Source organism: Plutella xylostella, chromosome 18 (assembly GCF_932276165.1).
Source record: "Plutella xylostella chromosome 18, ilPluXylo3.1, whole genome shotgun sequence".
In the NCBI taxonomy this organism is placed as follows: Eukaryota; Metazoa; Arthropoda; class Insecta; order Lepidoptera; family Plutellidae; genus Plutella; species Plutella xylostella.
The window spans coordinates 6,766,226-6,779,632 of NC_063998.1; the positions used below are offsets into that span (position 1 = coordinate 6,766,226).

A 13,407-nucleotide genomic window follows, 5' to 3' on the forward strand; every position below is an offset into this window, starting at 1 on the left:
CACACTAACGTGGTCTATGTGTGCATAGAAGCGGTTTACACACCAGTAACAAACCGCACACACACACAACAGCACAAACGAGTTTGCGCGTAGGCAAACGCCCGAATACCAGCTGTGACATAAACATATCAACCGGTCGCGTAATTTAAATAGTAGTTAGTTATAAAATTGACTTGAAGCAAAATTTCACTACTTGTGTCTATACACTAAACTTCATAGCTCATTGGTAGAATGTTAGACTAATGAAACATAGGACGTGAGTTCTAGTCCACTGTTAGGTATTTTATTTTACTTAATTCTTTTATTTTACTTACTGTCTGATGTTTATTATGATTTTAAACTGCAAATTGAAAATTTTCCTTAATAATATCAACTAGAACTATGTTTTATAACGAAAAACAACAAAAACGTAACATCCTTAAGGTTAAAAAAATGTTTTAAAACATTGTTTTTTTGGGCCTAATTTTAACTTTAACGCTTAGTATTTTTCAATTTTAACTCTTAGTAACTTGTTTTTTTTATTTTCTGTGTTGCTTTTATTCGTATATACTACAATACTATTATTAACCATCTTGAAAGATTAATTAATTAATTTATTTAAGAAAACTTACAGCTAACACATTTATGATATATAGCAAAAAGTAAAAAACAAAAAGCCAATTAAAAGTTTTCACTAATAAAAAATCTATTAAATCTATTAAAAAAACAAAAAAAAGGAATAATAAGGTTCAACGGGATTTGAACCACCGTCTCGGTTTAAGTCAGTCTTGTATCATACCTATAACCAACTGAGCCATTTAATCTGTTACAATGCCCCGCAAAATTTTGCTTCATATCATAAAAACAATGAATCATTGTCACTGGCACAACTACATGTTTACAATATCCGTGTGTGCCGAGAACTAAATAATTACGTTGACGTCGACGTCGCCGACACACACACACATACACTACGTTAGTGTGCCCTGCCAACCATTTGACGTTGCCGTGTGTACAAAAGTGTATAGCTACTTATGCAGCTGACCGTACTAGCGATAGAGCTCTGATTATGGTTTCCAAAAATGAAAAAGCATTATTTATGTCCCCCAAAATCATCAACCCTATCGCCCAAAATCGTTAGAAGGGGATAAAACTCAACGCAACAAAGATAAAAACGACTGTCGAGCATAAGAAACAGAAGCTATTAACGCTTGCAACTCCAACGTGAAATGTGCATCCCTCACAAATGCAGCGTACGCGCCGATGCAGTAGTTATAAAAAACGGAGCTAACTTCATACTTCACAGCTATTGGCTGGGCTAACGCCGAGGAGTTTTAGATCATACCACTTAGAAGATAGGGGCTTAATTGATCTGTAATTATGGCAAACAGTGGTTAACTGCGCTCCTTACTTCACTTCTCTAACCAAACACCGTATGATCGGTCCCTATTGATGACGTTTGTGGAGTTTGTTAACAAAACAATCAGTGATCGTGTTTTGTCAATAGAAATAGCTTGTTTTGGTAACTGTGGACTTTTAAGATTTTATTATCTTAATGTGAAAGTGATTAGAGTTAGTGGATTTATTTATTGTATTACTTTGAAACAGTTAATGCCGGTGAATGCAAGTGTGACAGTATTGAGGATGATAAACCATATGTTTTGAGAAATAAATCAGCCCATTGTGCTACAAGAAGTGTCACCGACTTATTCAAGTGTTGCTGTGACTTAAGTGGATTGAATCAAAAGGTACGTGTTTTAAAAAAATACTCACTTTGATTGAACATCCATGGTACATTACATAGTAAACTATTTGAATAACGCAAATTGTGTTATCATTATGTACTTACTACTAATGTGCTTAGAGAATTTATGATATAATTACCAGAATAATTAAATGAAAGTCATAATAAATTAACAACAGTCAAATTTATTTTTTATACAAAAAAATACTATACAATTTGTGTTACGGAACATGCTTTCGGTAACCTTTCGTAAATTTTAAAGGTACCGGCACAAAATTGACATCCGAATCCGAAATACTGTCGTAACCCTGTGCATCCAACGAGACAGCTTCAATAGCGGATTGTCTTATAGGAAGTCCTTTCAACAATGGCTTTTTGTTCAATCCATTCTTCTTATCCAACGACGCTTTTTGAAACCTCCCATTGCCCCAAGCGGTCTCGGTGTCCCAGTCTTTCCTGTTTGCAATTTCTGGCTGCGTTCGGAAATCAGGTTTGTGGATCCAGTTTGTGGTGTCTTGCTCGTCCCCAAGGCCGGTGGTGTCGCGTCGTTTTCGTCCGGAAACCACTCCGAGTTGCAGCAGCACCGGGTTGCTGACCAGAGCCGCGGCTGCGCCCAGGATGGCCAGCCCGGCCACTGGCAGCAGGATCGCTTTTGCTGACAACGCCTGGATTGGGAGAATAAGAAAGTTAGATACACTTCTCTCCGATCGGCTAACGCAATAGCAATCACTTTCTCGACATCACCAAAGGTTAACTGGTAAAGAATGCTACTACTATGTAGTATTAAGTTTATCATTTTGAGTAAGTATTTGTATATGTGCAATAAAAAAATTAAAATAAGAAAAGTTTAAGAGTCATGTTAAGATTTATTTTTAATTATTTATTTATACTTTATTGCATAATTTACCCTAGTAATAAAGTACAATCAGGTGAACTTAATGCTAAAACCATTTTCTGCCAGTCAACATTGATGATTACTATAGGTGTTTGTCAAGTCAGCTGGATAGAAAAGAGGCAATGTTGATGAAGATGAAACATGTTTATGAACTCAAAGCATTGTCAATGGATTATTCACTGATCATAATTATAATAAATGGAACTACACATGAAATAAATATTGATATAGAATATTACAGGTGTTATCGGTAGTCTTTATTGGTACACTAAAATACTGCTTTGATTATGCATTATAACCTACCTAATATCTACCCACTAACTTTTAAAATGGTACCTATTCCAATATTTTATCATCTAATTCTAGTTCAAATTAAATTATTATGAATGTAATTATTTGCTAATGTTTATTAATACGCTGCAGAATTGGAATAGGTTATTTATTATCGATACAGGATGTAAAGAAAAACATAGGACGTAATTACAGCAATAAACTAATAACAATATATGATTAAACGAACTTACCTAAGTGAAGTTCGATCAATATTATATGAGTGGTTTCATTTGAAGATATAAATAACTGTGTAGTACTTTGACCTGTTGGGCAACAATCGCACGTTTTAAATTCACTCGATTCTAATTCGATAACTACTTTTTTCCCATCACTACTACTCCCTACCCCCTGACCGCCCAGCTTGCTGTCCTCATTCTTTTAAAGTAAGTATATAACCTGAAATCGCGTGTCTGATTCAAAACTTTGAATGGGTTTTGGGTGGGAGGGTATTTATATCTTCAAATGAAACCACTCATATAATATTGATCGAACTTCACTTAGGTAAGTTCGTTTAATCATATATTATATTTCGTGGTTTCATTATCGATATAAATAACTGTGTAGATGTTCAGAGCCAAAGTTTTGATTCAGGTCATTTGTTAATAACTGCTAGTTTATTGCTAATGAAACACGAGATTCTAATTCATAATCACAATGTATTTATTTTTATAAATCACATAATTATCATCGGAGGTAGGCACATAGGTACATAACTACATCAAATATTTACAATACACCCTGAGGTAGGTAATAGTAAGTTCTTAATTACTAAAATTTTAGTTTTAGTTACTAGGTACATAATATATTTATATAATATAATATTATATTAGTGCGAATTGAAACAGATATCAATCGTGATTAACTGGAACTATTATTGGGAATACAAACAGCTTTGGCAAAGTTGCTTTGTTCAAGCAGTGGTCGTTTATAATATTTTGCAAAGGTAGAGGAGGACGCAGTCCAGCCAGCTGTTTTCCTGATGAGATCGAGAGAGAGGCCAGCGGAGTGCGCGGCGGACGTGGCGGCGTGGCGCGCGCTGTGCGCGCTGAACACCGCCGCGTCCACCCCGCTCTCCTGCAACACTTGCTTGATCCACCTGCTTATTGACTGTGCTGTGGCGTTCCTATGAGGGCGCTTCACAGTTATTAAGAGGTGGTCTGAACTTGTTGATCTCAGTTCCTTTGTGAAGGATATGTAATCAACAAGTGTCGTCGCTGGACAGATATCGAGATTATCATTAAAATATGGAAGGTACAGCACTGGTTGGTCGCGTCCTGGTCCTGATGTTTTAATTAAATCAACAATATTAATTTTAACACCGCTATCACTGATTATAATGTTACTCAACTTAATCAACGAAAATGTTTGTACCCTGTGGGCCGTACAAAGAGCTAATAAGCTTACTAATTTCTTAGTTAACTTCTCTAACGAAAGTTCTGTATGTGGAGTCCACTTGGATATGTGACTCAAGACTATTTGCGGATCCCAAGTGTTCGCATATTTTGGTAAGGAAGGTCTAGACCTAAATACACCTTTAATCAGTCTTTTTATAGATTTATCTTGGGAAATATCATTTCCTAGTAACAGAGACAATGCTGACGAAAAGAGTTGATAGTGCCATAGGATGCACCGTTGTTATATTGATCAGTGAGAAATTTAATTATAATTGATGTCGAAGAATCAAATTTTTCATGATTATTTGTGTAACAGTATTGCCACCATTGATTAAAACAAACGCTATATTGTTTTAATGTGCTTTTTGACAAAGAAGCTATCATTAGGTCGATGGCCTCCGGTGGGCATCCGCGGCGAGAGAACGCGAGCCGGAGAGCAGCGCCGCCCCCAGGGTAAGCGTCTGGTGCAGTGGGTGGCGCCGTCTGAAACGGGATGATAGCAGACTTGGGTTTGGATGCAAAATTACTATTTCAGACACTAATATGTCCATTAATTTGGGATACCACGGTTGTCCTGGCCACATAGGAAATACGAGAATTCCCGTAGCTTCGTCATGAATAATTTTCTGGATACAGTTCAAAATTAAGCAGAAAGGGGGGAACGCATAAAATAGCTTAGGCTGCCATGAGATTGTAAATGCATCTACGGCTACCGCATCGAGATCTTGATACCACGACACATAATCGCGACATTTGGCGTTAGTGCGAGAAGCGAACAAGTTTAACTCGGGTCTGCCGAGCTGTTGTACGATATACTCGAATGCGGAATTTGATAACTCCCATTCTACATCGGAATTTATCTTTCTCGATTCTTCGTCGGCTTCGACATTTTCCTTTGTGTTAATGTAGGAGGCGTGTAACCAAATATTTCGCTTTTCGCACCACTGCCATATGTCACGTGCAAGTGCATTCAAATGTGGGAATTGAATGCCACCCATTCGATTAATGTAGCTAATTGCTGTAGTGTTATCTACTCGAAGCAATATAGAACAGCCGAATCTGTTTTTAGCAAAGCATTTTAAAGCAAAGAAAACTGATAGTAATTCAAGGTAATTTATGTGGTAGCCTAATTCTTCATCTTTCCAGCCCCCATTCACACGTGTGTCATTAGAATATGCCCCCCAGCCTGTGCGTGAGGCATCGGTGTATATAGTTAAATCAAAGCTAGGTTGTTTGATAGGGTTATTTACTATGAGCACATTATTGTTCCACCAATAAAGATCCTGCAAAATTGTAGGCGGGAGATCTACTTTCTGATCATACGACTTATACTTTTGCAGCAATAAATATTTTTCTCTTTCTAATATTTTGGTATACAACCAGCCGTATCGCATAGCTGGGCACGCTGACACAAGAGTACCAATTAGTTTAGAGAATTCGCGTATTGTAACAGTGGGCAGGCTTAGAAATTTTTGCACGAGTTGCAGAATTTTTTGTCGTTTATCTATAGGTAAGGACAATGTCATGTCTGTGGTGTTATATATGAAGCCCCGAAACTTACAGCTTTGTTGAGGTTGCAGTGAGCTTTTGTCATAATTTATTACAAAGCCAAGGCATTCTAATAATAATATGGTTTCTCGAACATTAGCAATGCACTCATTATAATTGCGACCTAGACACAGAAAATCATCTAAATAATGGACAGATTTATATCCTTTTGATCGTAAATGGGTTATTAATTCCTTTGTTATCTTAGTGAAGCACCTAGGTGCTATGGCCAGCCCGTAGGGCATGGCGTTGAACTCATAGGTATACGGTTCGGCGGAGCCGGGTGGTATGTACTCAAAACGCAAGTATTTTCGATCTTCGACAGATATAGGAACAAGTAGGTATGATTCCTTGAGATCGATATTCGCCATGTACCAGTTTGGTTGAAGCAATTTGCAAGCAGTTCTAAAATCTTCCATTTTAAAATGATTTTTAGGTATAAACTTGTTTAAAGATTTTAAATTAAGAATAAATCTTTTGCTGCCGCTAGCCTTAAGTGCTAAGAAAGTTTTAGAAATATACTGATCAGGTATTGGTTCAACGTGAGATATAGCACCTAATTCTAAAAGATTATCAATAGCCAATGCCATTTCCATTTGTTCTGTAAGAGACTGATGGTTATTAGGCTTCATTGTTTGATAAGGTTGTGTGACGAATGGAATAGTAACACCTGTTTTAACCCAATTTAACACAGTATTGTTGTTGGTGATATTAAGCCAGCAATTATGATAAAAGGCAATACGACCAGAATGTACCTGCATCAGGGACGAGTTGGGACACGCGACCTGCCCTGCGGCGGCGGCGGCGGCCTGCTGGTCGCGGGCGCCGGCGCCGGGCGGCGCGCACTGGGTGGCGGCCTCCGCTGTCCCCCGCGCCCCCCCCGGCTCGGTGGGTATGGGTACCGAGGAGGGCCCGTCCAATTTCCCTGGAACTGGGAAGGTCTGGGTCCTGAGTGGCTGGACGTGGTGGCTTTCGGATGTTGTGGTGTCTTCCTTATTTGCATTCCTTGTTTTTCTATAGTATTTGATGCTTTAATCTTCTCAGAAAAATTATTACCAAACAAAGTTTCGTCCCGTACACTGTCTTGAATGACGTTCAGGAATGGCTTAGTAAGCCCAGATGCGAGCATTTTGATTCGGCCTTGTGTCTCCATAAAATGCAAATCGCATAGCAACCGACAGCCATCACTTAATACTCTAACGGCCTCCACTTTATTATTTGTCGTCATCAGCGTCGTCAGTGCTCTGCTGATGGCCGTGATGCCCGCGCCAAGTTGTTGCTGGGCAGACTCCACTTTTTTATCACGTGACTTGACCATCTCGTTGGCTGTCGCGGAGACTTCAATGTTAAGTTTCGGCGCCTGCAGCAGTGTGCAGTTGCTTGGAACCAAGTACTGTTTTAAAATTTTGTCCTTCGCTTCTTTGGACATACCTTTTTTAAGTAAGGGCTGCCATAATTGGCATAAAGTTTGGTGTATTTCCTCACCAAACGTAGGTCCCACGTCCGTAGCTTCCCCGAGAGCTTGTAAAATATCGGGGTCTACGTCCGTCGTTGAAGTGGTGGGTTCGGCGCCCGTGGGCTGGTCGGCGACCGCTGGGTCTGTGGCCGGTGGAGGCTCCGTGGCCGACGCTGTTGGCTCGATGATCAAGTCCACTGCGTCTTCTGAGGGCGGCTCCGCGGAGCCAGCCCTTAAATCATCTCGGAGATCTGGAGGAGGGTCCATGGTCTCGATGATAGCCTCCTGGTCTCGGTCGAGCACCAGGGTCTCGCTCCCTGAAGGAGAAGAAAGGGTAAATCAGATTTGATTTGAAAACGCCGTGTTCATAAAATGAATCTATGGCGGGTAGTTTTGAAATTTTATTTGCCGTGTTCAATTTTGAATCTATGGCAATATAAAACCGGCATGAGCGTTTGTAACTAAACAGATCATTGTCGGCTAGGTTTCAGTAATTGGTATCACAAGCACTTCGGAACACTTAATAATATTGTATATGGGTACTTACTGTAGTCATTTTCTGGGAAATCATCTGAAGATGAACTCAACCGCAAACGTCGTCGTTTCTGTCGATCTTTATCCATGTACTTTTTAATTTTATTTTTGTAATATTCAATCCTTTCTTCGTAGGTTCTTTTAGACATTTCTAACTTGTTGACTGTTGCCCGCACGGAAAAAGAATGGGGACAGCAAGCTGGGTGGTCAGGGGGTAGGGAGTAGTAGTGATGGGAAAAAAGTAGTTATCGAATTAGAATCGAGTGAATTTAAAACGTGCGATTGTTGCCCAACAGGTCAAAGTACTACACAGTTATTTATATCGATAATGAAACCACGAAATATAATTGCTGTCAACACGTCAGTGCCACATTTATAACTATGCATATTTTTTTTCTATGGCATTTCATTAAATTATGTTTTACACTTTCTTCTTCCTTTTAGCATTATCCTTTTTAAGTATTAAGATATACAGGGTGGCCCAAAGAGTGACGTCCAAAGGAAAATGTTTGTATAGGCTGTATAGGCTTTGTACACCCTGTATAGGCTTTTCACCATTATTTTTTACTCTTTAAGTTAGGTACTCAGTAATTATTCTAACTTGACAATTAAGTTTCATTTTCGACTAAAAGCCTATTGGTACAAACCAGAATCTTAGTGGGGCAATCAGTGGGCGAACCCAAGTGCATTAGCTATACATAACGTAAATACTTATGCACCTACCTATGCATTGCGTAGTATGCAAAGTTATGGTTAGGTAGGTGATTTAAGTAGGTGTAGCCAGTCTTCTAGACACCTACCGAAAATACGTTATATAAACCTATGATGATGAATATTTATTAACACGTTCATAAGTTGTGTATACTTATATCTACATAAACTGATTTTGGTGCACTCTTCAAACCACCTCTTTTTAACTTAACCGTAGATCTAATTAAATATTCTAAATGAAGTCCTTGACAGATAAATAGTGGTGAACGATGAACATGTGGTGTTGATATTTTTCATAATAAAGTTCAGACTAAAGTTTGATTTTTATTTGTACATACGTGTAAACTGTAAAGTTGCTGTCATACTCACATGGTCGATATGTTTGTGGTGATGGCCATGGCCATACCCGAAGCCCAAGTGGTGTCCGTGGGCGTGGTGGTCCAACCCGTGGTGGTCCAACCCGTGGTGGTCGAACCCGTGGTGGGCCAACCCCGGCTCGATGTGGTCGTAGCCACCGCCGTGGTGCTCGAAACTCGGACCAATATGGTTATATTGACCGTGGCCTAAATGGCCGTAGTGTGACTCTTCGAAATCGTGGACTCCGTACGCTTAAACAGAGTAAATTTATGATTAATGATTTAAAATAATTGTAAAGTCACGGACATACATAGCTCTTCGAGTTAGTAAGGTTTAAGTGGCAGTGGGCTGGTCACATCTGTCGAATAATCGATAACCGATGGGGTAAACGTGTTTTGGAGTGGAGACCACGATTAGGTAAACTCTAACTCTAGTATTTAGTTACCAACACGGTAAGAAAAAGAAGTTACTTAGATAGTTTTACATTATAACTTTTGTATAATATTATTTATGTAAGGGCGTCTTGCATAACAAAGTGAATGAAAATTAAATCTATGATCTCTTGCTCTGACATTATACTGTCAGAGCAAGAGGTCATAGATTTAATTTTGTTTAACGTTGTTGTGCAAGATACCCTAAGTATCTGTTTTTATTGTTACTTAATCTTACTTGCTGGAATCTCATGATGTGTGGCCCCGTGACTGTAAGCAGAACCAGATAACACATTATCTTGGATTTCCTGAAACAAAGTATAGAGTAAACTATCATTATAACACTCAATGTACCTACATTGAAGTCCATATAGCCCGTAAGACCACCTAAAAAGTAAAGTTGAAATGCTCAAACATTTTATCAATAATGTTTGGCTACATGAGAATTTGTTGAGGCCCACGTATTCAATTCTGCTATTAAACCCAATGTTCAATTATCTAAAGGAAGTGGTTACCCAGTTGCCCACATAATTTAATTCAGAGTTTACGGTTTATTACACAAAGTTCCAAATAATATAGGTTTTTTTATGTAGCGCCACGGATGATACAACATTACAACCAGAAAAAAATAGAAAAAGTATGGCAAAATAGGAATACAAACTGCATAAATCTAGGAAAGCTTGCGACAAAAAAAGAAAACACTAAAATCATAGCAAAGTAAATGGAACATCGATATTACGACATGGCGACAGAATAAAATCTATTTTAATTAAGAGAACGACGACTTTGAGAGCACGAAAGGAAATGAGAGTTTAATTTTGTGTCGAGACTTCGGACAACCTAAATAAGATGAAGTGAATTCGGTTAAGAATCTACGAATTAAATACCTAATTGTTGAAACATAGAATCGACATAATTTAAAATTTAAAAAGAAAGTCTAAAAGAAAGACATGGTATAAAAAACAGTTTTTTTACTAATAAATGATACTATAATAATAATAATACGGGCAGCGTTGTATAATTTTAAAGCAAATAAAATATTTGCGGAAGTACACCTTGCAATATAATAATGTTGTTTAGATTCTTTGCATGCATGTTACTTTACATAACCTATAATTGAAGATTGAGGGGTAGGTACTGAGTACCTTTATTTTTTTCTCTTCTCCATGTAATATGTCTTGAGGTCAGGACTTTTCCTGGCAACTTTAAATAAAAAGAAGTATTATTAAATCCAATTAGGGACGGTCCTGGGGACGGCCTGTTGACTCGATACCATCGTCTGGACACTGCCTTTTCACACGCCCGGCAATTCTACGCACTTAAGTATTGGTTTAGGGAAAATGTTAAGCTCGGTAAAAAGCTGTGTTTTTCGACGTGTGACTCGCTGGTCTGGTCTGCAATTAAGGCCACTTATTGCTGAAGAGGACTCAGAGTGTTTATGAGTTCTTAGAGAGGGTTCTTGCTGTGGCCTTTACTGATGTTGTTTCTTTTGCAAATAGACAAATAATACATAGTAGGTTACGTATATACAAGTATATGCTTTGTTTATAGTATTACTGTCAGACCTAATTTCATATTGAAAATAACAATAAATTTCCAAGAAAAAATATCTAGATCGATTATTTAAAATCAAACCTTTGATAAGATAATTTTTTCAGAGAAGTATACTTGGATATACGTTACACAAGCATCCGTGAGTTGTAACTGTAAGCGGAAGGTCGAGGCCGTCACGGGAAGAAACTGCTAGCTATGCGGTCCCGGACCAGCAAGGGGATTACCAGAGCGAACAATAGACTCTGAGAGCCGAGAACTAATCTACATGATCAGAACACGCGTGAATTCGTTATCTGCAGAATCTGGTTTTGCGGATGACGTTTCGTGAAATCCTTTGAAGGTGCTTTAAATTAAAAATAAAATAGTTTTAGTTAAGTACGCTTTTTTACCATAAAATTTTCTTCCAAGTCTTTTATAAATATGTTTGCAGACTGTATCTTTTGCATTTAATTATTACAACTCAGTCAGCGTAATCTCACGTTTGTTTATTACTTCTATGGTTAGATCAGACTAAAAGGGACTGACACATTCTACATAGTCTTTAACATTTTAGCTCTGGTAGCCGTTGAGTCATGTTTCCGTTCCAACCAGTTTATCAACTACGTGGGACTTCTGATATCGCTAGTGGTGGTGAAACTATTTATATACCTACAGAACCATGAGTTTAGACACTTTAGACCTTAGTTACCAATAATTTTAATAGACTAATAGTAGGTACTAAACACAAAGCATTATCATCTGATCAAGAAGATTTTTAACGTACAACTACATTGTCAAATATAGTAACTATTAACTAGCATCACGTAAGATTTAAAACTTGTACATTATCGTATAGTACCTACGTATAGCAGCTTTAATAGACAGTAGCACAGCTGGTTATGAATGAATAAAATGGTAGTCTACGAGTATCTATAGTGCCTTACTAATGAATTCTCATTCAATTGAGCATGAAAAGAAACGGGTGCTCCCGATTTGCTAAACGTGTGAGACTTTATATCGCTTTGTTACTTGTTACTTATTAGGCTACTGTGAGTATTCTTCACTATCCAACGCATTATTTATAATTGCACATTTACTTACAGGAGAATCCCATTATAAAATCTTTGCCATGCCAAGACTCATTAAACAATTTAAACTGCACTTTGCCTTACCTTAGTTATAATTAAACATGCCAAGGGCTGGTTTTAAATGGCCCTACATAGTTTGCAAAAGAAGTTAAGTGTTGCGTGAGAAATGGACAGTGGGGTCTCCTTCATATCTATTACATTTGTCTGTCTGTATGCTCGCGCACGCTCAGGCGTCAAATATACAATTTTTTTGATCACAATATAGGTTTTATCTTTATGAAATAGGTGTACATTACGTTAATAATCATTTTTGGCATTTAAAATTTAATTTTATAGGAATGCAAAGATACAGGCAATAGTTAATAGTAGGTAAATAAAATCAAGAAAAAGGTGTAAGTAACTCACCCTGTATTGTGGTTGCGGCACATTACGCATTGGTGCGAAGTGGGTGTGCTTTGCAAAGTCTTCCTTTTGTAATGTTTTAATATTTGTAGTATTCTGAAACAACATAATAATGGAAATGCTAATGACATATTTATTTAAAATAATTACTTAATTTAAACGAAAAATATATTTAAAAAACCCTACAATATGCTCCTGCTGTGAATAATCCCGGAGACTAGCATTGAAATTCACATTGGCGTTACAATTGAAAAAAAATGAACAGTTAAAAAACACAAGAACTAGAATCCTATTGGAGAAAACACGAAAAAACATCCTCATCATCAAAACACTGATCTAATCACCAATAAGACTGACGGTAACACAACAGGGATTGGAAACTTTATGACAGATGCAGTGTGTTTTATAAAATTGCAAGTGAGGAGGGGTTTGTTGGTATGACAATTTGATAAAATGAAGAACAATGGAGCTAGCCACAAGATGGTCACAGCCTGTTGGCTCAGTTGCGTAGTGGTTTCACCGTCTTTGTAAGTAATTGTAATCATTGGTATGTTTACTGCAACTTGTTTCATGGTTCGCGATTTTGAGGGGTTCGGTTTGAAAATAACATCCTTTATCTGTTACATCTAGAAATCCTCCCCTTAAACATTGCAAATAGCAGGACCATCAAATACCATTACGATTTCATAAAAAACCTTTAAAAAAATAGAATAGTAGATAATATTTTGAATGGGATTCGAGTCGTCGGTATATTGGATATCATCATTTAGGTTAACTATGGTAACGCCCCATAGATTTGGGTGGCCTTTTATCCATGTGGGTGGTCTGCAACTAATTGCATCCATGGTCATCTTATCTCTCTTTTGGAATGCGTGCTATGCAAAGAATATTTTTTTTGTTAGCGTTTTTGTCCTCTAAGATAATTATAATATAAATCTAAAAACTAAAATATTTAATTCAATAACATTATTTTCAGTTTATAAAACTGCAAATACCATTTAG

The 13,407-nt window shown here is 37.5% G+C and overlaps 2 protein-coding genes across 2 annotated transcripts in view; one reads left to right on the forward strand and one right to left on the reverse strand.

Moving 5' to 3' along the window:
- The first annotated feature begins 1,393 nt into the window (after positions 1–1,393).
- LOC105386506 (protein sprint) overlaps positions 1,394–13,407 on the forward strand; it is a 201,697-nt gene continuing 189,683 nt past the window's right edge. The window contains exon 1 of the mRNA XM_038113896.2: positions 1,394–1,727. The gene's annotated coding sequence lies outside the window, so the exon portion shown is untranslated. The remainder of the gene's footprint in view (positions 1,728–13,407) is intronic.
- Positions 1,945–12,762, reverse strand: LOC119694751. The gene is made up of 5 exons (XM_038114310.2): positions 12,592–12,762; positions 12,409–12,501; positions 9,621–9,690; positions 8,964–9,202; positions 1,945–2,388 (listed from the first exon to the last, which is right to left on the reverse strand). The coding sequence occupies exons 1-5, from the start codon at positions 12,727–12,729 to the stop codon at positions 1,945–1,947; spliced, it is 984 nt and encodes a 327-aa protein (XP_037970238.2). The 5' UTR covers positions 12,730–12,762.